Below are 25,591 nucleotides of genomic sequence, written 5' to 3' on the forward strand. Positions count from 1 at the left end.
TCCCTGTGACACAATGAGTAAACATAGGGCCAAAGTCCCTGTGACACAATGAGTAAACATAGGGCCAAAGTCCCTGTGACACAATGAGTAAACATAGGGCCAAAGTCCCTGTGACACAATGAGTAAACATAGGGCCAAACTCCCTGTGACACAATGAGTAAACATAGGGCCAAAGTCCCTGTGACACAATGAGTAAACATAGGGCCAAAGTCCCTGTGACACAATGAGTAAACATAGGGCCAAAGTCCCTGTGACACAGAGCCAGAGTCCCTGTTACACAATGAGTAAACATAGGGCCAAAGTCCCTGTGACACAATGAGTAAACATAGGGCCAAAATCCCTGTGACACAATGAGTAAACATAGGGCCAAAGTCCCTGTGACACAATGAGTAAACATAGGGCCAAAGTCCCTGTGACACAATGAGTAAACATAGGGCCAAAGTCCCTGTGACACAATGAGTAAACATAGGGCCAAAGTCCCTGTGACACAATGAGTAAACATAGGGCCAAAGTCCCTGTGACACAATGAATGAGTAAACATTGGACCAAAGTCCCTGAAGCTACTATAGACATGGATACAAAATTAAGTATTTCCTGACTGTATGAAATTATCTCACTAAGGTCATCCTAGGGATCTGTATACCAAATATCAAAGCTGTCAGACAAGTGGCTTCGATGAAATAAATTTTTGACCAAAAACGTCAAAAAAATTCCTTAAAAATACAGATTTGCATATTTCATCACAATTTGAACAAATCTAAGTTGGATTACCCACCTAGGGACCTGTATACCAAATATTAAAGCTCTCTGACCAGAGGTTATGAAGAAGAAGATTTTTTACAAAAAACGCCTTTTTTGCACTAATTTGCATATTCAACAATATCAAAAAATAAAAAAATAGTTTCTCATAATCATATTTTGCATCTACCAGTACACAACAAATATCAAATCAGTATGTACTGCAGTTCTCAAGATATTTGAAAGGACGGACATCCTCAAAAACGGACATACATACATACGTACACAGTGACACATACAGACTGACGACGGAAGCCAGACGGATACCCATCCCAATAGCTTCTATACACTACAGTCTATAGTAGAGCTAGCAAGAGCTTTGCAAAGCGATAAGTACATATATGTGGTTCACAGATTTCTCTAAATAATTGACTGAAGAGTAAATACAAGCTGTATAATTAGGAGAAAGCATTTTGATTTCACAGTGGTGGAAGATTTAAATAAAACTGTCATCGTCGACAGGTGATGGAGAAAACAAATAATTTGATTCTTTGATTGCTTGAGAAAAACAAACTTGTTCCAGCAGATTGTATTGCTTTTGCATAAACAAAAAATAATTCGATGCAGGACTGACTACTGGAAAAAATACCGTCAAGGACACTTATTAGTCCGTGGGCTGGAGGGGCCCACCGTGCACCCCCCCCACATCCCTACTTCTTGGGTATTTTTTTTGTTCTTTAGGACCTGCTGAACAAGAAAAAAGATGTTAACATTGGATATTTTGGGATGCACTACCTATCTGGGCTGGTTTTTGATTTGCATGTACCGCAAAAAATGGCGAAAAATGGGTAGGGGTAGGGGGTACTATATCCTCCCCTACATTGAGTAAACTAGCATGAAATAGCACAAACTATACATTTTTGGAAAGCTGAGATTCTGCTCTTTATGAAAACACCAACTTTAGCAAAATTAATTTGTGTACATAGAATAGGACGATTTAAAATGAATTTTTTTGACAATTTTGAAATTTTTTACCCAAAATACCATGTAACAATTGTGATTTACTTGTTATTAAGCAAAATTTTGACAGCTTTTTGTGTTTGAATTATTTATTCCCACATATTAAACAAGAAAAAAGTGTTAACATTAGATATTTAACTATACACTACTTCTCTTGAGTCAATTTTGAATTGCGGTATCTGTATGGGGTGTGCAAAAGCTAGGGGTAGGGGTACAACATCTTCCTTATATTCTTTCCTTGATGAAGTAAACTGGCTTAAATGCCATATACCTTATAGTTTTAGAAAGCTTAGATACTGGTCTTTCTAAAATGCATAAAGTTTTAGTGAAAAAATATGACGTCATAGAATTGGATAACTTTAAATCGATTTTTTCTGGTAATTCAGTATTTTTAACGGGAAGAAAATACGATAACTATTGTTTCCTCCTTATGAAGCAATCAACACATTTATGGATGTTATTTACTAATTGCAATGTGCTGAAGAAGAAAATAAATGTCAAAATTGGGTATTTACCATGCATTATTGTCTCTAGTCACTAAAATAGCAAGTTTTGCTACATTGGTATATCGTGAATGGGCATTCTATTGTTATGCAATGAACTAATGCACAGCCTTAAAAAGAAGACTCGAAAACGTGCACACATAGTCACATTGCCACTTTCTCCTTCAAGTAAATAGATTATTGACGACTGTCTATTGTTATAATTTAATTTTTAAATATTTTTCTATAAAATAATTTTGTTTAAGGCGTATTTGGAAAATTGTCTATGCCTCCTTGTCTTACTTTATATACAGCAAGCATTACTAACAATCTGTTAGGCCGAGGCTAGAGGGGGCGTCTACGTGCACCTCCCCCCCTCACCCCACAGGATAACAAACCTGTAATTTTCAGAAGCCTTGGGATCCCTAGAATAAGAAATGGGATTTTAACAGACAAAATATAGGGACTCAATAGCTGTTACGGTCATATTTTGAAGGGTACCACAAAATCACGATTTTGTGACCCACGTGGATTTTTGTCAACCTGTCTTCTTGTACGTGATCTGCTGAGCTTTCTGTTTAACATGACCTAGGTTATGGGGTATCATTAGAAAGGTGATTTATTCTTCTTGAAAATGGTATATAGCAATATGCAATATCTCTATAGTTTTCATGAAATAGGGCCATAATTTACCCCATACCCCAAAGTTTTATGTCACAAATTACTGTCAAAACTAATCTAAATTCCACCAATTATTTACCTATACATAATACAAAAGGCATACTGTGTATTAACTTTGTGTTATTTGCTACAGGTACATGTTAGAAACTTGGAATAAACTTTTAACAGAAAAAATATGGGATCCTGTAGCTGTAACAGTCATATTTTGAAGGGTACCGAAAAATCACAGTATTACTGACTCGCATTCGTTTTTGTTAAACCTGTCTTCTTGTAAGTCTTCTGCTGAGCTTATTTTGAACATAACGAGGCCAATGAGGTACCATGAGAAAGTTAATTTACTCTTCTTTAAAATGATATGTTGCAATATGCAATATCTTCTATAGTTTTCATGAAATAAGATCAAAACTTACCCCATACTCCAACGTTTTATGTCGCAAATTACCATCAAAACTAATCTCAAATTCTACCAATTATTTTCCTACACACATTACAAAAGGCAGTTCTTTGTATAAAATATATTTTATTTGGTACAGGGACATGTCAAAAATATGAGTTAGACTTTAAAGAGTCAAAATATTGGTATTGAATGACTGTTACTGGCATGTTTTGAAGGGTACCGTAAAGTCAGAATATTACCGACTCGCACATGTTTTTGTTAATGTGTCGTCTTGTAAGTTTTCTGCTGAGCTTACTTTTTACCATAGTCTAGATTATGGGCTGCCATTGGAAAGACAATTTATTTGGCTTAAAATGACATATTGTAATATGCAATATCTTCTATAGTTTTATGAAATAGGACCAAACCTTACCCCATACCCCAAAGTTTTATGTGTATATTACTGTCAAAACTAGCATTTAATTTCGATAATTTTATAAAAAAGACAAACTTTGTATGAAACCTATTTATTTGTTACAGAGACATTTCCAACAATGAAAGATACCATTACAGGATAATTATTGTGATTTAATAGCTGTTAGCATCATAGTTTGAAGGATAGCAGGATATATGTTGCTGAAACCCGTGAAATTTTATTAAACAAGTTTCCATGAAATTTATCTGCCAACCTTTATTTTAATCCGTAACGCAGATTATAGGGTATCATTACAAAGCTTTTATCACTCTTTATTTTAGCATATGATAAAGTGCATTATCATCTGAAGTTGTAATGAAATGGCAAAAAACTTACCCCAGCCCTTGGTTTTATTTGCAAACATCTGTTCGAAAACTTTGAAGTTTGCGAATTTGGGATATGGGGTAAGTCTGGTCCTATTTCATGAAAACTATTAAAGATATTTCATATTACAATATGTCACTTTAAGGCAAAATAAATTTTCTTTCCAACGATAGCCTATAAGATAGGTTAGAGTAAAAGTAAGCTCAGCAGATGACTTACAAGATGACACATTAACAAAAACACATACGAGTGGGCAAGACTGAGACTTTACAGTACCCTTCAAAACATGACAGCAACAACCATTCATTCCCAATATTTTGTCTGTTAAAAGTCTATCTAATATTTGTAACATGTCTCTGTAGCAAATAAAACAGATTTCATACAAATCATTGCCTTTTGTAGTATGTCTAGGTAAAAGTTTGGTAGAATTTGAGATTAGTAGTGATAGTGATTTGCAATATAAACTTAGGGGTGTTGGGTAAGTTTTGGTCTTATTTCCTGAATACTTAAGAAGATATTATATATTACAATATGTCATATCAAAGAAGAAAAAATTACCTTTCTAACGATACCTCAATGGCCGGGTTATGTTGAAAAATAGGCTCAGCAGATGACTTATAATAAGACAGCTTTAACCAAACGTATGTTGGCAATACTGTGAGTTTGTGGTAGCCTTCAAAATATGACTGTTACAGCTACAGCATCACAATATTTTTTCTGTTAAAAGTTCGTTTCAATTTTTTCTGTTAAAAGTTCGTTTCAAGTTTCTAACATGAACCTAAAGCAAATATACTAAATTTAATACAAATCATTGCCCTTTATATTATGTCCCGGTCAATTGTTGTCAGAATTTGAGATTAGTTTTGACGGTAATTTGGAATATAAAACTTTGGGGTATGGGATAAGTTGTGGTCCTATTTCATGATAACTATAAAAGATATTGCATATTGCAATATATTATTTTAAAGAAGAGTAAATTACCTTTCTAATGATACCCAACTTATTATATTATGTTAAAAAGTAAGCTAAGTAGAAGACTTACAAGAAGACAGGTTTAACAAAAATGTATGCGAGTTGGCAGTACTGTGATTTTGCAGTACCATTCAAAATATGACTGTTACAGCTAGAGCATCTGGATATTTTTCTGTTAAAAATTTATTTCAAGTTACTAACATTTACCTGTATCAAATAAAACAAATTTGATACACAGCATTGCCCTTTGTATAATGTCTAGGTAAACAATTGGTAGAATTTAAGATTAGTTTTGACAGTAATTTGTGACATAAAACTTTGGGGTATGGGGTAAGGTTTGGTCCTATTTCATAAAAACTATAGAAGATATTGCATATTACAATATGTCATTTTAAAGCCAAATAAATTGTCTTTCCAATGGCAGCCCATAATCTAGACTATGGTAAAAAGTAAGCTCAGCAGAAAACTTACAAGACGACACATTTAACAAAAACATATGCGAGTCGGTAATATTCTGACTTCACGGTACCCTTCAAAACATGCCAGTAACAGTCATTCAATACCAATATTTTGTCTCTTAAAAGTCTAACTCATATTTTTGACATGTCCCTGTACCAAATAAAATATATTTTATACAAAGAACTGCCTTTTGTAATGTGTCTAGGAAAATAATTGGTAGAATTTGAGATTAGTTTTGATGGTAATTTGCGACATAAAACGTTGGAGTATGGGGTAAGTTTTGATCTTATTTCATGAAAACTATAGAAGATATTGCATATTGCAACATATCATTTTAAAGAAGAGTAAATTAACTTTCTAATGGTACCCCATTGGCCTCGTTATGTTCAAAATAAGCTCAGCAGAAGACTTACAAGAAGACAGGTTTAACAAAAACGAATGCGAGTCAGTAATACTGTGATTTTTCGGTACCCTTCAAAATATGACTGTTACAGCTACAGGATCCCAATATTTTTTCTGTTAAAAGTTTATTCCAAGTTTCTAACATGTACCTGTAGCAAATAACACAAAGTTTATACACAGTATTGCCTTTTGTATTATGTATAGGTAAATAATTGGTGGAATTTAGATTAGTTTTGACAGTAATTTGTGACATAAAACTTTGGGGTATGGGGTAAATTATGGCCCTATTTCATGAAAACTATAGAAGATATTGCATATTGCTATATACCATTTTCAAGAAGAATAAATCATCTTTCTAATGATACCCCATAACCTAGGTCATGTTAAACAGAAAGCTCAGCAGATCACGTACAAGAAGACAGGTTCGACAAAAATCCACGTGGGTCACAAAATCGTGATTTTGTGGTACCCTTCAAAACATGACCGTAACAGCTATTGAGTCCCTATATTTTGTCTGTTAAAATCCCATTTCTTATTCTAGGGATCCCAAGGCTTCTGAAAATTACAGGTTTGTTATCCTGTGGGGTGAGGGGGGAGGTGCACGTAGACGCCCCTCTAGCCTCGGCCTAACAGATTGTTAGTAATGCTTGCTGTATATAAAGTAAGACAAGGAGGCATAGACAATTTTCCAAATACGCCTTAAACAAAATTATTTTATAGAAAAATATTTAAAAATTAAATTATAACAATAGACAGTCGTCAATAATCTATTTACTTGAAGGAGAAATGGCAAATGGACTATGTGTGCACGTTTTCGAGTCTTCTTTTTAAGGCTGTGCATTAGTTCATTGCATAACAATAGAATGCCCATTCACGATATACCAATGTAGCAAAACTTGCTATTTTAGTGACTAGAGACAATAATGCATGGTAAATACCCCATTTTGACATTTATTTTCTTCTTCAGCGCATTGCAATTAGTAAATAACATCCATAAATGTGTTTGATTTGCTTCATAAGGAGGAAACAATAGTTATCGTATTTTCTTCCCGTTAAAAATACTGAATTACCAGAAAAAATCGATTTAAAGTTATCCAATTCTATGACGTCATATTTTTTCACTAAAACTTTATGCATTTTAGAAAGACCAGTATCTAAGCTTTCTAAAACTATAAGGTATATGGCATTTCAAGCCAGTTTACTTCATCAAGGAAAGAATGTTGTACCCTACCCCTAGCTTTTGCACACCCCATACAGATACACGCAATTCAAAATTGACTCAAGAGAAGTAGTGTATAGTTAAATATCTAATGTTAACACTTTTTTTCTTGTTTAATATGTGGGAATAAATAATTCAAACACAAAAAGCTGTCAAAATTTTGCTTAATAACAAGTAAATCACAATTGTTACATGGTATTTTGGGTAAAAAATTTCAAAATTGTCAAAAAAATTCATTTTAAAGTCGTCCTATTCTATGTACACAATTAATTTTGCTAAAGTTGGTATTTATCATAAAGAGCAGAATCTCAGCTTTCCAAAAATGTATAGTTTGTGCTATTTCATGCTAGTTTACTCAATGTAGGGGAGGATATAGTACCCCTTACCCCTACCCATTTTTCGCCATTTTTTGCGGTACATGCAAATCAAAAACCAGCCCAGATAGGTAGTGCATCCCAAAATATCCAATGTTAACATCTTTTTTCTTGTTCAGCAGGTCCTAAAGAACAAAAAAATACCCAAGAAGTAGGGATGTGGGGGGGTCACGGTGGGCCCCTCCCAGCCACGGACTATATGGCTCACATTTGGTTCGAAGTGGTCCATTCAAGAAATATTTAAACCAGGAAAAACAAGAATGACGAAAGCTAATAAGGTCTCCAACTTAGGTACTGGCGGTCATCTTTAGGAACAGGTCAACCTTTAGCAATGGGACAAGCAGCTATCCTAAATACATAAGCAAATGTCAACAACAAAAAGTAGACAGAGAAGGCTTGATAAAAAGAAAGGTGGGAGTGGGCAAAAAAATGTACAAGGGATCTGGTAAAAGAGTAATGCTACCTCATCAATCTTCTAGACCCTAACCCCTCCTGAATATCAAATGTTCCACCCCTTGGTATTACATAAGGCCAGCTGCACAAGATGACAGGAAATGTATTTACAACCTCAGGGATTTTTTAATTAATGCCATGAGTGTTATCATTCTAATGTAAACAGCACTTAAGGTAGTTACAGATAGTGAAATGCCTTCCACTGTGGGCGGTGATTACAACATCTGGAATTATCCTGGATCCAAATTTCTCATCAGCTCTTGTGTGTCTTACATAGAAAAGTTGCAAAAATTGGTCCGCAATGAAAAAATTCACCTAAGTTTTGTTTTCTGGATCAAATTTTCCTACAAATAGATACCAAATATGACAAAATTATGTTCACAGCCTTCGAAACTGTCTCAGAACATATCCTGGGTTGGTGTAGGTCATTTAAGGTCACAAATTACCTAAAATATACAAATTTGGGGGTTTCCCAACACTTTGAGCAGAAAATTTATCTGATAACATCCCTTGGGACTTTATACCAAATTACAAAGCTATCAAACAAGTAATTTTGAGAACAAGTTTTCTTGACCAAAAATGACAATATTGTCTTGAAAATACAAATTTGTATATTTCAGGACAATTTCCACATATCTAACTATTGTCATCACTGTATGTCAGTGTACCAAATATAAAAGCTCTCTGTCCAGGAGCTTTAAAAAGAAAACACCGTTTAAGATTTTTTGACCAAAAATGACAAAATTGCTCCAAAATAGTAATTTTCCCATTTTTGTCATAATTTCAACAAATTATAAGAGTAACACCCTTGCAAACATCCAATCCAAATTTGAGAGCAATTGGGCTGGCTGTTTCAGAGTCGAAGAATTTTTACTGAAAATGAGAAAAATCACTAAAAAGTTCAGCAAAAATACAAAATTAAGGATATCTTCAAAATATTCGTAAAACTGCACAAGGTTCACCTAAGGTACTTGCACACAAATTTTCATAGCAATCTAAACAGTGGTTCTTGAGTTATTGATTCTTGACCATTTTCACATTTTGTAAGCTCATTTGCATAATTTTGGCAACGCAGACTTCATTTGAATAAAATACCATCTATAGCCCAGGATGCATCTACATACCAAATACCAAGCTGAAACGTGCAGCGTTTTGCGTGTTTTTGATGTTGACGGACATACTGTACATACGTACATACATACCGGTACATACATACATATATACATACATACATACATACAGACGCCATCGACTTCAGGTTATACGATAACCTCACATTGGTATAACCAAATGTGAGCTAAAAATTGCTGATTCCCCTCACCCCCCCCCCCCCCATAATGATAAATGGAGCATTCCCCCTCCCACCCCACAATAAAAAGGGTTCTCCCTTTACATGAAGAGATCTGCACATGAGTTGTGAGAGGCGGTAAAAATAGGAAAAGAAGTTCAAATTTCATGGCTATTCTTTTTAAAATATTCTGAGTTACTGTTCCGTCTTTCCACTATATGTATCCATCGTTTGGACCGCTAGCCTAGCCAGCCTGTGCTGACCCAGTTGCACTGTGACCGACTTATCTGCTTGAATGAGCTGGCAAGACTTCCGGGCTTTCGTGATCATAATAAACATGATATAATCGTATTGTAAGCTCATTTGCATAATTTTGGCAACGCAGACTTCATTTGAATAAAATACCATCTATAGCCCAGGATGCATCTACATACCAGTTCTTCCAGTAATCAGCAAAGTTTTGGAAAAGGCTATTTTACTTCGTATAAAACCAATTTTGTCCCCCACTCAAAATCAATTGCAACGAGGTTTTACAGAGAAGTCGTCCTGTAATAATACAGCTCTCCTCATCACCGAAGCACAAGCATATGCGAAAACAAACAAATCAAATCTCTTATTAACAACTTTTGATGCTCATAAAGCCTTCGACATTGTCTGGCATGCACAACTATTAAAACTACTTTATCAACGTGGAGTACAGGGACAACTTTGGATGCTCATAAATGATTTATACAAGGATGCCTTTAACCACATAAAATGGAACAGCAACATAAGCTCACCGATCACGTTATTACAGGGTACAAGACAAGGAAGCTCGCTCTCTGCAGAACTCTATAAGATCTACAATAATACAATCCTTGATGACCTGCAATCTTCACAACTTGGCCTCCATATTGGTGATATTAGCATCTCTGCTCCCACCTGTGCTGATGACATTGCTTTACTCACACAAGATACCTACTCAGAACGTGCTCAAACTAAGATCATCCAACATTCAATAAATAGAGATAGACAAATAATTAATACCGCAAAATGTGCATCCGTTCAGCTTGCCCCCGCAAAATTAACTTATGCTCAAGACGCCTGCAAACCTTCAATCAATAATGCGCCAATAGAAAGAACACAAGAGACAGTACATTTAGGCCTAAATAGAAATCTACAGCAATCAGTATATCCAGAAGACCGTATCGCTTTAGCTAGAAGTACCGTATACAGTCTTATGGGAGCTGGGTTACATGGCTTCAATGGCGTCTCACCTACAGTCTCGGTGCACATATGGAATATCTACATTATACCAAGAATGACTCACAATCTTGAAGGAACTATCATTCGTAATTCTGACATAGCCAAACTAGAGACTTTCCAAACTCAAAAATTGAAGCATTTACAACATTTGCCGACCAGATGCGCTGATTCTGCTACACATTGTTATTAGGAACTCAACCTGTTCAAGCTTTCATACATAAGAAAATGATCTCACTGTTTAATTCCATATGTCATAATCAGAACACTATTGAATACAGACTCGCCAGAAGACAGTTGGCACTGAATAATAGTCCATCGAACAGCTGGTTCGCACAACTCAAATCAATACATAACCAATACAACTTACCAAACCCTATAGAGATGCTTCTTGAACCTATATCCAAATATACACTCAAGAAACTGGTAAAATCAAACATTAGTGCCTACTGGACAAACCAACTACACAATGAAGCGAATTCGAAATCGTCACTACGCTATCTAAACATTACAGCTTGCAAGATATCTCAACCTCATCAAGTCTGGTCATCTGTAACATCATGTCCTAGAGATGTACAACGAGCCTGTATCAAAGCGAAACTACTAACTGGAACTTATATCCTTCAGGCCAATAGGGCAAAGTTCAATCAACATGAGGTCAATGCTGTCTGTCAACTCTGCTTTCAAGAACCAGAGGATAGAGAGCATTTTATAGCAATCTGCTACAAGCTAAACGCCATCAGAGAAAAACATTGGAGGAAATTGGAGCAAATTCTTCAACAGCATAACTATAATGACATCATCTCGATTGCCAGAGACGACACAGCCTTCAAGACACAGCTAATACTGGACTCATCAAAGATCATTCACAACCCACACCCAGATTTCACCAGAACTTTCGAGCACAGAACCCGGATGTTACTGTTTGCCCTACACACAGAAAGAAACACTCTGATTGAAAGGCTCGAACAATAGTGCTTCCATTTGAACTGTTCTCCTGTTTTCTTTATTTGTGTGTAATTGTGTCTTGTCTGTTTTTGTGTTTCCTTTTAACCTTGCTACAGACCTCAAGAGAGGGTGCTCCTATAGCGAAGGAGGAATTTCCATCACAACAACAACAACAACAATTGGCGGTGGGATAAATGCATCCGTATCGACATAATGACATTTTTAACACCAGTATTTTCGGTACTACGATCAGCTTCCTCAAGAATTACAACAAACAGGTAAAATGAATCAATTGATTATTTTGCAGTGTGTAATTCCTAGCGCAAACGAAATGATGAATATGTACCTTGAAAACAAACAGGCCGTTCGTCAGACGATCTCTTCACTGCGGTCAGACGGTCGTCGACATCGGACATCGCAGGATAAGGATCTTTTGTGAATGAAACATTTACGTTCCTCTTTACAGAAAACACGAAATCAGAATCCGCGTCCATTGTTTATCAGTCCCAGCAGCAGGCGACACAAGGAAGAGTCCGATGAGAGGTCAAGTCGGTGACCTTTGCTTGATACGCAGCAAAGCATGACGGGAAATACTCTTTCGTACCAATCGGGTCATTCGTGAGATGCCACTCACTACGCATTGCAAGCCAAGTTGTATGGATGTTTTTTTTTTGCCTGTAAAGCTCCAAGAGGTTTTGTAAATTTGTTAGTTTTTTTGAATGACAAAAAATCGAGCGATTACAGGGATCGCAGGAATAATTCATTGTTTTATTGCTTAAATGGGATTGTTTACAACTTCTTAAAATGCAGACCACATACTAAAATTTTGTCACAAATCGAAAAAACCAAATAATTACTCAAGCAAAGACATTGCCATTTTCCGAATCACAGGCACTAGATGTCTTCCTAAACTGTACTCTCTTTTGTCGCATCACTGTAGATTGCACACCAGGTAGAATGTTTTTACACCTTGACCTTGAGAGATGGGTATCTCACTTTACTGTACATAGCTTTTTAAATTCACCTCTTTTCCCCATTTTGAACTTATCAACAGTGTTTGAGCTAAGTGAGAAAAATGAGGGGCCATAGTTGGCCTAGGATCCTCAAAAAAATCACGGCAATTGAAGGAAAAAGAGGGTGGGGCACATTATTTGTAAAATGGCAAATTTGGAAACTTGGGAAGAACCGAGCAATACTATAGGGCTACTAACGTTAGTTGCATGACCTAGATTTCTAATTGCACTACATTTCATTATGGTAACTTCAAAATATACCACAATAAGAAATCAGAATGAAATGGATGTTACATCTTACTGACTGTTGCAAATAAGCTGTCAGTGACCTATATTTCACTTTTGTGCCTATTTTCTACCTCAGCCCTTAACGTGCACGTATTGTGGTTACCATGGAAACAATATTGGTCACATAGTATGATTTTGGTCATTATTGAGGGCAGTCTTCCAAAACACCTAATAAATCATTCGTAAATATTTACTTTTGAAGATTGCTGATAGGACTGTACTAGATCATCTCGAATTGGACCTACTTAAAGAGACAACAGTTTTAGCTTTTGATTTATAAATTTTGCCACACAAAACTAGAGCATCTGTCCTGCCTCTTCTACCCAAAGCAACAACCTTGCATACAAGATCGAGTTTGCACAATAAACGATATTTTTATCAACACATTCTAAGACATGATTTGACATGGTTTGGGAAAAATACAACAAATGTAAACTGCTTATAAACCTTTACGACTTTCACAGACACAACACATCATACATTTCCAGTCATGATATTGATAATATAATACCATTTATTTCCTTAAAAGTTTATTTTTACAATTAAAATATACACTATATGTCTGGTACACAACTTTATTATGGTTGTGAGAAGAATTCATTACAGGCATTGTCATTTTGCACAAGGCAGGGAAAACTCAGGCTGAAAACTCATCTTTATCTACAACATTATCATACACCCATACCTTTCTGACACTTTTTAAAACTTTGAGCGCAAAAGTCAAATTTTGTCGCCCTTATAATTTTTGTCAGATTTTTGCCAAAAATTTGATAAAAGACTGTGGTCAATGAAATGTTGCGTTCCTTTGGTCCAAAATTATCAAAAAAAATTACAGTAAAATTCATAAAAATTGGTGAAATGTCGCACTAAAATTTTGGTGGGAAAAAATACAGCACTCAAAGGGTTAAGTGGTTTGATGTAAGTATCAAGTGCATTATTTTAACTCCTCACAATTTGTTGAAATACCCAGTATTTGGCTTTGGTACCAGTTACACACACATTATTTTTGAACAAGACAATTAAATTATTTGAAAAAGTTCATTCATCAACATTTAAGTCCCATCAACATTTAAGTCCCAGGTTGTGTCTTGAAGCTAAATACCTGGTATTTCACAATGCTTCATGGATAGGACCGAGAAACTGTTGAAGTATACAAAATTACTTTCAAAAGTAGCAGCTGCAAAGGCCAGCAGAGGCAAGTAGTGTTTATAAATCAAAGTGTCCCCTGAGCCACATAGGCATGCAATGGCTCTAAAAAATTTATTTTATATCAGGAAATATTACATATTACAAGCTCTCAAATACTGCTGGTGCACAGACTGTTCCCCACCACTTCTTGACAGAGAGGTCAAAATGTGAATGATACAGACAATAAGAAAGTACAAAAAAATCAGCAGCAAAAAAGTTAACCCTGCATTTACAATGGTTTGGCCCAAACCCATTGATCAATGCTGAGTGTAGACTTGTTTACAGGGAAGTTGTGGTGTATAGCTCAAGAACGCTGATAAACATGTCAGGCCATATTGATTTAGACAGAACGTTGTTGCAGAGAGCAGATGCATGACTAAAATGCAAGTATGTAAACTTACAGTCTTAGGGTAGCATGCGCCTCGAAAGTGAAAGACTTAAACATTGGTTCAGACTTTCCTCAATGAAACTTTCAACCAATAAAAGTCGGGGTCACCATGGAAATTTTGGCAACATAACATAATATTTTACAGCCCCTAGTATCTATCCATCAGGGATACTCACTGGCGCTGAACAATGTTAGTAACATAAATGTCTCTGAAAGAGCGATGTTTTCAGTTTAGATCGGAAACTTTCAAGTGTTGGAGCAAAGCAAATCTCATGGGGCAGTTGGTTTCATAAGAATCGGGAGCTGAACAAATGAATGACCAGTCTCCTTACATGACTTGAGGTTTGTCCTTGGGATTTCCTTGGATTTTCAGTCGCTGTCTTGAACTGGAGCGAAGAGATCTGGTTTGCTTAACAACCTGGGCTGAGTATACCTCCATATATCTCTGTGTGATCAAATTCTGATCTTTGGCTCAAACCCTTGTACAACAAAGAGCACAAAGACTATATCATTCAACTCAAAGTCACTGTAAATATCAGAAATCAGTTGGTCAGCAGAAGTGTCATTATGATTAGTCTATGGTGAGATCAGCCTTGGTTGGCATAAACATTACAAAAATCAGGCATCGAAATTCCTGTAATAAATTTGACACAGTAAAGTGATAAAAATGCAGCTATTTACAAATATCACAAAAATTTGAAGTCAATCCTATGATTTCTTCTGAAATAAGTCTACAAATTACATATAACTTACTCGGGAAAGATATGAAGCAGCACATATTCTCAAAATATGTCAGATTACTACCCTATGAACTCTAACTGTGTCATATAGACAAGTATCTAGCTTCTCTACCAAACAAAGATATGATGTTGGCATTCATATGCAAATTACCTTCTGAAACAGTTCCCTCAGAAAAAGCTACAGAAATATTTGCATATGAAAAGAAAGTTTCAATTAATATGCAAATTACTTTTAGAAAGAATTAGCAATGAAACAATAGCTAAGAAGACATTGGCATATGAAAAGAATTTATTTTTCTATTTATCTGCTCACACAGACAAGAAAAGTTAAGTTTGAAGAGCTCTCTTTTTAGCATGTACTCGTTGGTGTGTTTTAACATTGCCCTTTTGTGCAAATCGTTTCCCACATTCTCTGCACTCGTATCGTTTTTCGCCAGTGTGTAATAGAATGTGCCTCATTAGGTTATCGCGTCTGGTGAAGGACTTGTCGCACAACTTACACGTGAGTTGGTTCTTCGCACCACCATTAACCTTCCTCTGTGAACGGTTTCCTCTCGGCACTTGCAAGGCTTGGTGTATCTCAAGATTTTTCTGTCGTGAGTATTCTTTCCCAACATCGTTACAGTTGTATTCTTTTTCACTGGCATGAATTTTCATGTGTTTGGTCAGGCTGGTTCGTCCTAAGAAATATTCATCACAATATTCACAGGAGATCAGCGAATTTTGCTCAACGTTTATCTCTCCGGCAGACACTTCAGGTCCTATTCTGGAATTGTCATTTCTCGTGCTATATTCCATGATGAGCGAAGTCTGACTTTCTCTGGATTTTTCAACCTTCTGGTGTTCAATATCGAAGACACAACGACCTTCTGGGTTGCTTGTTGTCGTGACAACCTCATGTTGACTGCAGCTCTGGGAATAGTCTCGAGCTGTTTCATCTTTGCAGCTTGTAAGTCCACTCATAAGAGCTCCCTTCAGTGTCCAAAAGGACTCAATCTGTGGGACTAAAGAACTCTGGCTGAAGTTCATGTCGCTGTTGCGGGCAGCTGTGTCGTGAGTGGAGTTACCGGTACTTGTTGATGTGTTACTTGTCTTTGTGACATGACTGAGGCTTGGCAAGGAATTGCACGGTTCAGACAAGTCTTCGCTTGAAGAGTCATTTTCCAGACGTCTCCTTTCCTGAGTAATTTCACCGTGGGCGCTTTTCCATCTGGGACTTTGATAACCTGGGAAAGTCATACCTCTGTCCGATACATTCTCATCTGAAGAGTTGTCACCTTGTTGTGGGTTGCAGCAGCGTTGTACACATGCAGCTTCCCCAGTGGACATCATGTACCCACTCTGATGTAGGCCACCTTCTGACGTTACCCCAGTAGCAATTGTGCGAAAGGTTTGTTGAATACCGTGCTCAATAGAATGTGGCACTCCCCGCGGTGTGTAGCTCTTGGAAAACCTTCCTACCTCACGACCAGTGTCTCTTCTGAATCTGTCACCTTCTATGACGTTTTCACTTTCCAAGGGAGAGTGCCTTGACTCATTTGTCCTCATGTCTACACCGCTGTGAGTTCGTGAACTAGGAAATGACGACATTTCACGCTCAATCATATTGTCAGGGCCTGCTTCGTATTCGTTTTCACTCCTGTAGTCTTTCTGGTGATATGGAGAAGTCTCATCTGATCCTCCTCCTGTGTTTGAGAGGTTTCTGGGGTTTCTATCTCCTCCACAGCTAACACTCACATCCATTTGAAGTGCACCACTCTCACAAAGGAAATTCAGAATCGTCACCTTTTCTGGAATCAAACACACAAAAAGCTAAAAATCAGATACAACAAAACAAATTCAACGAATTCTGAAGATGATTTGCCACTAGCCTGCCCATAAAAAATCAAGGCACAAATCAAGGTAAAATGTTGAAAATGTTTTAAGTTAGCCATCTACCCAGGTAGGGGATTTGGAAAGAAAGAGTCAGTGCAGTACCCTGGTAGGGTAAGTTTGAAAACTTATCCTCTCGCTGAATGCAAATCAGTGCTTGCTAATAAATAGCGCCCTCTGTGACAAAGCAGTAATGGGTCTAGTGGTACTATTTACCTTTGCTTGTCAGTTTATCATTTCTCAGTCGGTGGAATAACTCCATGGTTACTTTCACAAAGCAGTCGCCAAGACGATGGACTTGATTTGTCCTCCTCACTTCCTCCCATAGGTGACAACATTCTGTGGAAATAAGAGAATAACCGCGGTAAAAACCTACTACATCATATACAGGATACTTGACCCATTCTGGACACCTACCGGTACATGTAGTTCACCTTTAACGTTACTTATCAGTTGCTAAAGATAGTACCACTATATCTATATATAGTTCTATTTCACACAGTATCTCCATGGGGTTTGGAACCCCGATAGACAGAACTAGTAAATAATTTAAGATAGTATGTGGCTCGAAAGTGACAGAAATTAATTTTTGCCCATACTTTCCTCAGTGATATTTTCAACCATTCTCTTGCCAAGTCAAGAATATAAATCAGGGGTCACCAAGCAAATTTTGGTACAAGAGAAACAAATTACCTGACCTTTTAAGTTTCAACATGGCTAAAAAAACTGAGACAGTGAAAACTTTTTTACCCCAAGAGTTGTAAAATGATCCCCCTGAAGCAGTGGACTAGAAATGTAATAAAAATTAGAGTCCGGATATCTGTCCCTGAGGCACATTTGCTATGTTGTGTCTTGTAAATATTGTTTTGCAGTCATTTTTGCATAGAATCGTATTTTGTCAAGTTTTTTTCACTGATCAACTTGTCAGTGAGTGGCAGCTGGAAGTTAATTTTCTATGTGGTTTCCTTGAGCATATCATTTTTCAGTCATTTTGTCTATAAATTTGTATACATGAAGATTTTTAACTAATCAACTTGTCTGCAAGTGACAGCCATAAAGTGCTGTTGACAAGGAGAACCGTTAAAATGAAGAAAGCTTCAGTATAATTTTTGATATCCACAGGGTACAAGGAATATAACATCTATGAATTCTCTCATATATTACAAGTGAAATTTTGTGCAAAAAGAGATTTTCTAGACACTAAAATTAAAAAAAAAACTTAAAGATGATGATTTCAGGTATTTTCAAATGAAGAAAAACATTGAAAACTGACATTTTTTGCCAGTATACTTTCACTGGGTAAGGAACACAGTCAAGAAAACAAATTTTCAGTTGGCTAAACTGTAATACAATGTAGCTAAAATGTATTGTAGCTGAAATGTGACACATTGTAGCTAAAATGTGATACATTGTAGCCAAAATGTGATACATTATAGCTAAAATGTAGCATACTGTAGCTGAAATACAACACATTGTGGCTAAAATGTGATACATTGTAGCTAAATGTGATTCAATATATATAATACTGGTATATCTATCATGTACTGCACTGTATGTAGGGTAATGATTTGTAGTACAGTCAGGGTTGTAAAAATGTAGTCACAGTATTACATTGTTGCTAAAATGTACACAAAGAAAAATGATACTCAGGAGCTCTTCTGCAAAGTTTCTTAGGATATCAACAGAACAATTTCGATAGTAAGAATTATGCAACTGAAGTCATCAATATATTAGCCTTCAGAACACTGATGTCAGACATTTAAACTCGATCACTAAGTTCGGCCTTCAGAGGTGCTAAACAAAAATAATTCAAGATCAAAAATTCAATTGTCCTTTTTGTTGGGATTGAGTTCATGATGTATCTAAATTAAAAGAGGGATGGCAGTCTCTGTAAAACTCACTTTTAACTCTGACCTTTTGTTGAGGTAGTATGCCCCTCGAAAGTGAAAGATTTAAACCTTTGTGCAAACTTTCCTCGATAAAACTCTCAACCTTTCTCTTATCAAATGAGGAATGAAAATCTGGGGTCATTGTACAAAGTTTGCTCTAAGAGAAACAGATTTCCCAATAATTTCTGATACATTTTAAATTCAAAATGTCCATGATTCCTATGTTAACTCTAAAGAGAAAAATAAACTCAATTTCTGAAACAGCAAGATGATGAAAATTTTCATACTCCAAGAGATTTAAAATGAGCCCTAACAGGCATTATATAATTTGGAAGTCCATATATCTGTCCCACTGCACATTCGACGTTAAACACTTGTTTCAACACAATAGACCTTAAAACCGTTTTTAAGGTCTTGTTTCAACACAAAAGACATTGATTTTTTCCATAGCAACTTCATTCCTTACAAAAGAGAAGCCTCATTACAACCTCATTTCAATCGCCAAACTCTGTTCAAATTTGTCGGGAAATGAAAAGATGAAGTTTTTTGATTGACATATACATTTAGTTTATTTCTCAACACTTCCAGTGATTATCCTATGTACGACTAGTTTATTTACCAACACCTTCCAGGCCTCATGCGATTCACGTTTTACACCTAGTACGGTATTCGTGTATCGAAAGACCACCCTGACATCACACCTGACCAAAGACTTTAAGATTTATGAATTTAAAATATTTAAATGTGACTTTTACACACCACACATGTATATAAACTCTTAGATTTTGTGAATAAATTAGGATTTTGTAGCTAGTGTTAAAATGCAACACTCTGTACTGGCTTGTCTGTACGTCCTACCCTCACGGCCGTAACTTCCCTCCGCCACAAAATTTGCCTAAGAAAATTCAGTAAATTCTCAACTGCATTTGAGCCAACAGCGTACGACACCGATTTTCTAGCTAACGTCAGGAGTAAAACTACTCAGTAAAATACCCACAACAAAAAAAGGGAGTTCAAAAAATGGATGTACTCAGTTCAGCTTCAACCTGCTGTAATTTTCTGACCGCTACCCCTCCAAAACCTATGCCAAACATTACCAGTAACTTCTAATCATTATGCATGTCAACCGTGACAAACATCTACACATATCAAAACAGCTGTCTAAACAAAATTTGTCTACAAGTTGCTAAATGATCAAACAGCATCCCGTGACCACTGCCCACTCTTAACACGAACACAGGCTTAACACGAACACAGGCCTGGTACCATTAGCTGTCCTCAAACTGGGTCAACGTGTGTCCTTGAAAAGGGACCTCTGCAGATCATTTGACCACGATTTATTAACAGGAGTACCAAGGGAGGAGTTGAAATCGCAGAGGCTTAAGTTTTAATGGACCTAGTCCTGGCTAGAGTATTGCTACCTTTTGGTTCAGTTTATCAACACACAACTCAGCACTTTAATACGGCTTCCCCCCTCCGCACCTTAGCATCTGTGACAATGTATTGTTGATAAAGGAATATTAAGTTGTCATGATCTTTAAAAGTTTGGATGAGAAGTTCAGAAAGAGGGGACAATTTGAAATAAAATATTTCGGTCAAAAATAAGAGAAGTTGAATATGAGAAACTTTCAGTTAGTTCAAGGTGTGAGGGTCACTATTTAAACGGACAAGTAAGACCTGCCTGGATAAACGTGAACAAACAACAGTGGAAATGTATAACACCACCTTTCACCTCAGCTTAGTTTTTGGAGACGTGCCTGATTTGGGTCGTACGATACAGAGTCGTTAAATGCCCCACGGGCGCTCCACATGAACGGTCGATCGAGTGACAAGAGGCAGGTAGGCGAGAGGCCGAAGCCGAGCCTTAGTGCCATAGTGGTGGTATATTCTTGTAAACCCCCCCCCCCGGAAAAAATCACGTAAATATCATACTTTATGATCAAGATCCCCATTGGAATATGATTTCAATAACGGTTACTTTACTTTATTTTACTTTATGCCTATTTAGACGGAAAAAAATCACGTAAATATCATACTTTATGATCAAGATCCCCATTGGAATATATAATAATAATATTTTCATTGCTTGCTTGTAAATATAGAATTTACATCACATTTGTGGCAAGAATATGGAATATGATTTCAATAACGGTTACTTTACTCTATACGCCTATTTAGACATGTCTTAGATTTTAACTTGGTTTAAGCACCTGCATAGAGCTGAAAATCAACAGCGATATGATATGACAGGGTCGTCTATGTCTACACGTAATCCCCTAGATATTTTGTCGAGTGGGGGTACAGTATACTAAAGTGAGTAACCCTGGACCCATTGATGAGCACATATGGCGGAAAGTATAGAGATACGTGTAATTTCTAAACCCTCCCCCGTGATGATGTATTCATAAAGATTATGTCTATTGAACAGGGGGGATCCTGAAAATGGGCTGCCTTGGACGTGCAATAAGACAGAAACTGTCCACAAAGCGGCGATAATTACCTTGAAAACACATTGCTCTTCCATCTCTTGGGCCGACGTCTTGCTCTGCTAGCGCTGCGGGCGTCTTGCTTGGCGGAGATAAACTGCCACCATTTGTGAAGGTGAAGTTGATGTTTTTGTACAGAGAGAGCACAACGCCTACGTCCATTGTGGTCACCGTAGTAAGAGCTCAACTTGCCGAGCTCAATCAGGCTAAACTAAAGGCTGTGAAGCGTGTGAGCTTTATATAATGTCAACCGGTCCCTCCAGTTCACCTCTCGTCCGTCCCTCTTGTCATGCCATGGTCGGCGATTGCAAAGCATGCTGGGTAGTTCCTGGGATTGTCCCCATTTATGGGTCACGCTGCTGCATTGCAAAGCTTCATCATTAAATCATAAGGTGTCGAAAACTCCAGAAAAGAATCCTTGGTCCACCGATTTTTGCGTCTCTCCACCTGAGCTTTCACTCTGTGTCTTGCTAGGAAAATAATACAAATTTTAAATTTCCACTCAATCTCGTATGAGTTGGGGTTAACGGCCGGTCACGCTTGCCCCCCAAAAAATGCTGCGCCATGAGGCCAGCATAAATCAGAGTTATTGTATTTTTATAATTACCCTATTGTCTGTTTATTTGCTTTATTTACTTACTTGTCCATCTCGCCATTCTATATATGTATGTATCTTCCTATTCATCTTTGATGCGGAAAGCAAAATTACAAGAACAGTCAAAACTGCCCTCAAACGAGCATAGACATGATAGAGATACGAATATTTGCTTATACGCGTTTGTTTTGCCATTTCTTCGTACCACCTCTATGTGACCACTATCACGCGATATTTTCTTGACCTCAGACAGCATAGCAATCAAGCACCACGTGCAATAGATAAGTTTTTTTTGTTCTTAATTAATGCAAACAGTTGTCAAGATTGATGGATGTACGTTTGCTATATCCAGTAGAGGGCGCTGTTGTCTTCCCAGCTCACTACCGACATTGTTCAGAAACTCAAGTTTTGGCATGGTGTCCCGTCAGTTTTGGGATAACGTACCAAAACTATGGAGTCTTCCTGGAGTACTATCGGCATCGAACTTAAAATACAGGCCCATGGTTTTAGATTTTCCGGGTCACTTTCCACGCGATTAAAGGTAGTGTGCACCTCGAAAGTGAAAGATTTAAAATTTTGTTCAAACTTCCCTGAATGAAACTTTCAACCCATTCTCTTACCAAATCAACAATAACAATCATGGGTCACCGTGTAAAGTTTGGAACTAGCGAAACAAATTATTCAACGTTTTGCGATATTTGAAATTCAAAATGTCCGCCACCCCTGTGTTAGCTCTATGGGGTGAAAACAAAATTTTGGATTTTCGGAAAAACTAAGACGGTGAAAGTTTTTGTTTATCCAAGAGCTTTAAAATGAGCCCCCACAAGTGGTAGATCAGAAGAAAATTTTAGAAATTTGACAGTCCGAATGTCTGTCACCCAGGCGCGTTCTACCTTATGTCAGACAATAGTTTTTCTTGTTTATGATGGCTAATGAGATACTTCGATTGCAAAGTCCGCCTGCTAGCGATATATCGCTGGCGAATTGGCGTCACGTATCCCACCTTTTGTGAAACAACATTTGCCGCCAAGGCCGCAACATTACACGAGTTATCAAATGGAACTTAGACATCGTTGTTGTTTTTGTTTGTGTAATTATCATTTGCCAAAAAGTTGAAAAATATTAATGTTTATTGCTACTTATTGTTGCAAGCTCACTTATGATAGTTCATGCCTCGAAAAGTAAAGACTTGACCTTTTGCTCAAACTGTCTCATAATAGATATCAACCATTCTCTTTCAAAAATCAAGAATATAAATTGGGGTCATCGTGCAAATTTTGGTACCAGAGAAACAAGTTTCCTGATATTTACTGATGTTTGAAATTCAAAATGGCTGCCTTCCGTGTGTTAATTCTATGGAGGAAATAAAATTCTCGATTTTAACAAAACTAAAGCTGGTGAAAACTCCACAAACTTGAAACTTTGCCCCCGCACGTAGTTGGCCAAATGAATATTGTTAAAATTTGAGAGTCCGAATATCTGACCCCGAGGCGCATACTACCTGAAAGAACACCTGTGAGTAGCGGGCAGGCCTTGACCACAGTGCCGAATATGTGTTACACTCCTTCCTGTGGTCATATCATGCACGTATGTACTTGGTACGATTTTTGTACTGAAGAGGTCTCTCTCCCCTATTCAACCCTCTATCACAAAGATGAATTTAGCTGCATACATGCGGCCGTCGGGCCGTGCGCTGGTTTCGTCTTTCGAGTTGGCTGTACAGCGCCGCGCCCGACTCACAGACGCTAGCACCGCCAACACAACAGGAGAAGTTGGCGCACGGCCCGAGGACTACAATCATTGCAGCAAGAAAGACTTTTGTCTTCACATGAAAGTTTTCGAAGTATCGCTATTTCCTATCGTTTTACTCATTTTACGTTCCAAATTCCTTCCCTTTTGCCACTGAAGTATTATCAAGACAAACTTCCCTACTATTCTGAATGGAAGTATTCCAGCAATAAAGTTTGTTTTGGCATTTTTGACTGTGTTTCTATCTGCAGAGACTTAGGTAGTCTTCCTCTTTGTCGCAACGCAGTTGAAATAAACTATCCACACTCAAAGACCAAAGGATTTGCTAAGAGACAGCGGCGATCCAGTACGACAAAGAGGCCATATTTACTGCAGCAATTGACAGTAGAATGGAGTGGGGTGCACATCTGTCTGACGCAGGCTGTGTCGATATCTGGATAGTCTACGGATCCTACTTTCAACTTGTCCAGAAGATTAAAGCCCTATTGGCTATACCCCTTGCATTTTGCTTACCGAAAAGATACTCTCCAATGTTCGAAGATATGTTTTTAATTCCTATTGTTCAGCCACATTGTCATGTCTGTATCTTTGTCCTTGGTGATTGATTTGGTCGGTTCAATTCAGGCACTTTTTAGAAGTTAAATTCTAAGTTGAGCTTTCGTCGTCAATGTTCTGTATAGCCACACTTCGAATTCGGTGAACTTAATTTTTTGAATTCAAACCATCTTTTCGGGAAAAGTGCCAAAAGATACAGCTAATGGGGGCTTTAAAATGCGGTCACTCTAACATTCAAAATTTTTATCTTGCGTGTGGGAGCATTTGTTTTTCATGGCCATCTGACACAAGCGTAAAGTACAGACATACCAAAGTACAGTCAACCTTAAAAAGGTCATATACCGGAAAAATCTCTCAGTAGGATTTATCAATTTTGGATCATTCTGACCGTAGTCTGCGCACACCACGAACACGTGGCTCAATCAGATAGGCTGTACAGGGGTCAAGCAGGTTGCGATACTCTGTATGAATTACACAATCTAATTTTGGAATTTGTGGTCTCGGTGGAAATAAGAAACTTTGTGCCACAATAGAGCAGTTTTTATCTACTATCTTATGAAAAACGACGTCAGAGAAACATTCAATGTAATATACGTGGACAACTTCCTCCGATATGGCATCAGCAATTTATGCATACACTCACAGACACCCATTCTCTGTACAATATGGTCCATAACACATTCCCTTTGAGCAAAGAGGCCTTTGTTCCATTTGAAGCCCCTTTAGCTACAGTACCTTTTTGAAATTTGCTTTAACCGAAGAAAAATCACCCCGTCCTCAGGGAGATGTTTTAGATTCCTGGTATTAAGCCATATTGTCAATGACACTATTTCAACCCGTGGTGATGAGTTTGGCCGATTCGGTTAAGGCACTTAGATGGATATGCGCCGGCCAGACTTGAGTTGATACTTAAAAAAAAAGAGTTTAACAAAATCGAAGTCGAATGTTTGGTCAAACTTTGGTATAAGCGCTTTTACATAAGTTACATTTTATTTCAAACCATCTTATCGAAAAAATAAAACGATACAGTTTGTTGGGCTTTAAGACAATACTCTATTCTTTGAATAAGCGTCGATTCTCTCTGTGTCACGCTTAAAGTATCAATCATAATTTCTTGGTTAAGTTTTCAACACAAATCTTTAGCATTTTAACGAGAAACTACTTTCCATACACACCCGAAGACAATATCCGTCTTCTTCTGACAATATAATTATTTGACTACGGAAAATATCAACCCTGTTCAGTTATATTTGAAGTTCATATTGATTGCCTTAGCCGTGCGTGACAATATCTCAATGACGAGAGGAAAGGTCGCGCCATCGAATTCCCAACGAATTTATTTGCCACACTGCCTAAAACGTGGGTGAAGTTTGCA

At 37.2% G+C, this 25,591-nt stretch overlaps 2 protein-coding genes across 3 annotated transcripts in view; both read right to left on the bottom strand.

The window, feature by feature from the left end:
* LOC139124510 (uncharacterized) overlaps positions 1 to 11,985 on the bottom strand; it is a 34,939-nt gene extending 22,954 nt beyond the window's left edge. Inside the window, exon 1 of the mRNA XM_070690652.1 lies at positions 11,800 to 11,985. Coding sequence (XP_070546753.1) covers positions 11,800 to 11,947 — 148 coding nt within the window. The 5' untranslated portion in view covers positions 11,948 to 11,985. The remainder of the gene's footprint in view (positions 1 to 11,799) is intronic.
* Positions 11,986 to 13,250: 1,265 nt separating this feature from the next.
* On the bottom strand, positions 13,251 to 23,485 carry LOC139124506 (uncharacterized). Of its 2 annotated transcripts, none has more exons than XM_070690645.1 (4): positions 23,414 to 23,485; positions 21,332 to 21,787; positions 17,159 to 17,281; positions 13,251 to 16,860 (listed from the first exon to the last, which is right to left on the bottom strand). In XM_070690645.1, the coding sequence occupies exons 2-4, from the start codon at positions 21,477 to 21,479 to the stop codon at positions 15,398 to 15,400; spliced, it is 1,734 nt and encodes a 577-aa protein (XP_070546746.1). In that variant the 5' UTR covers positions 21,480 to 21,787; positions 23,414 to 23,485; the 3' UTR covers positions 13,251 to 15,397. The 2 variants fall into 2 exon arrangements, with proteins under 2 accessions (XP_070546746.1, XP_070546747.1); XM_070690646.1 differs by having other exon boundaries at positions 21,958 to 23,470.
* Between the last annotated feature and the right edge of the window lie 2,106 nt (positions 23,486 to 25,591).

The sequence above is a fragment of the Ptychodera flava genome (assembly GCF_041260155.1).
Source record: "Ptychodera flava strain L36383 chromosome 23 unlocalized genomic scaffold, AS_Pfla_20210202 Scaffold_24__1_contigs__length_23054250_pilon, whole genome shotgun sequence".
Taxonomy (NCBI): Eukaryota; Metazoa; Hemichordata; class Enteropneusta; family Ptychoderidae; genus Ptychodera; species Ptychodera flava.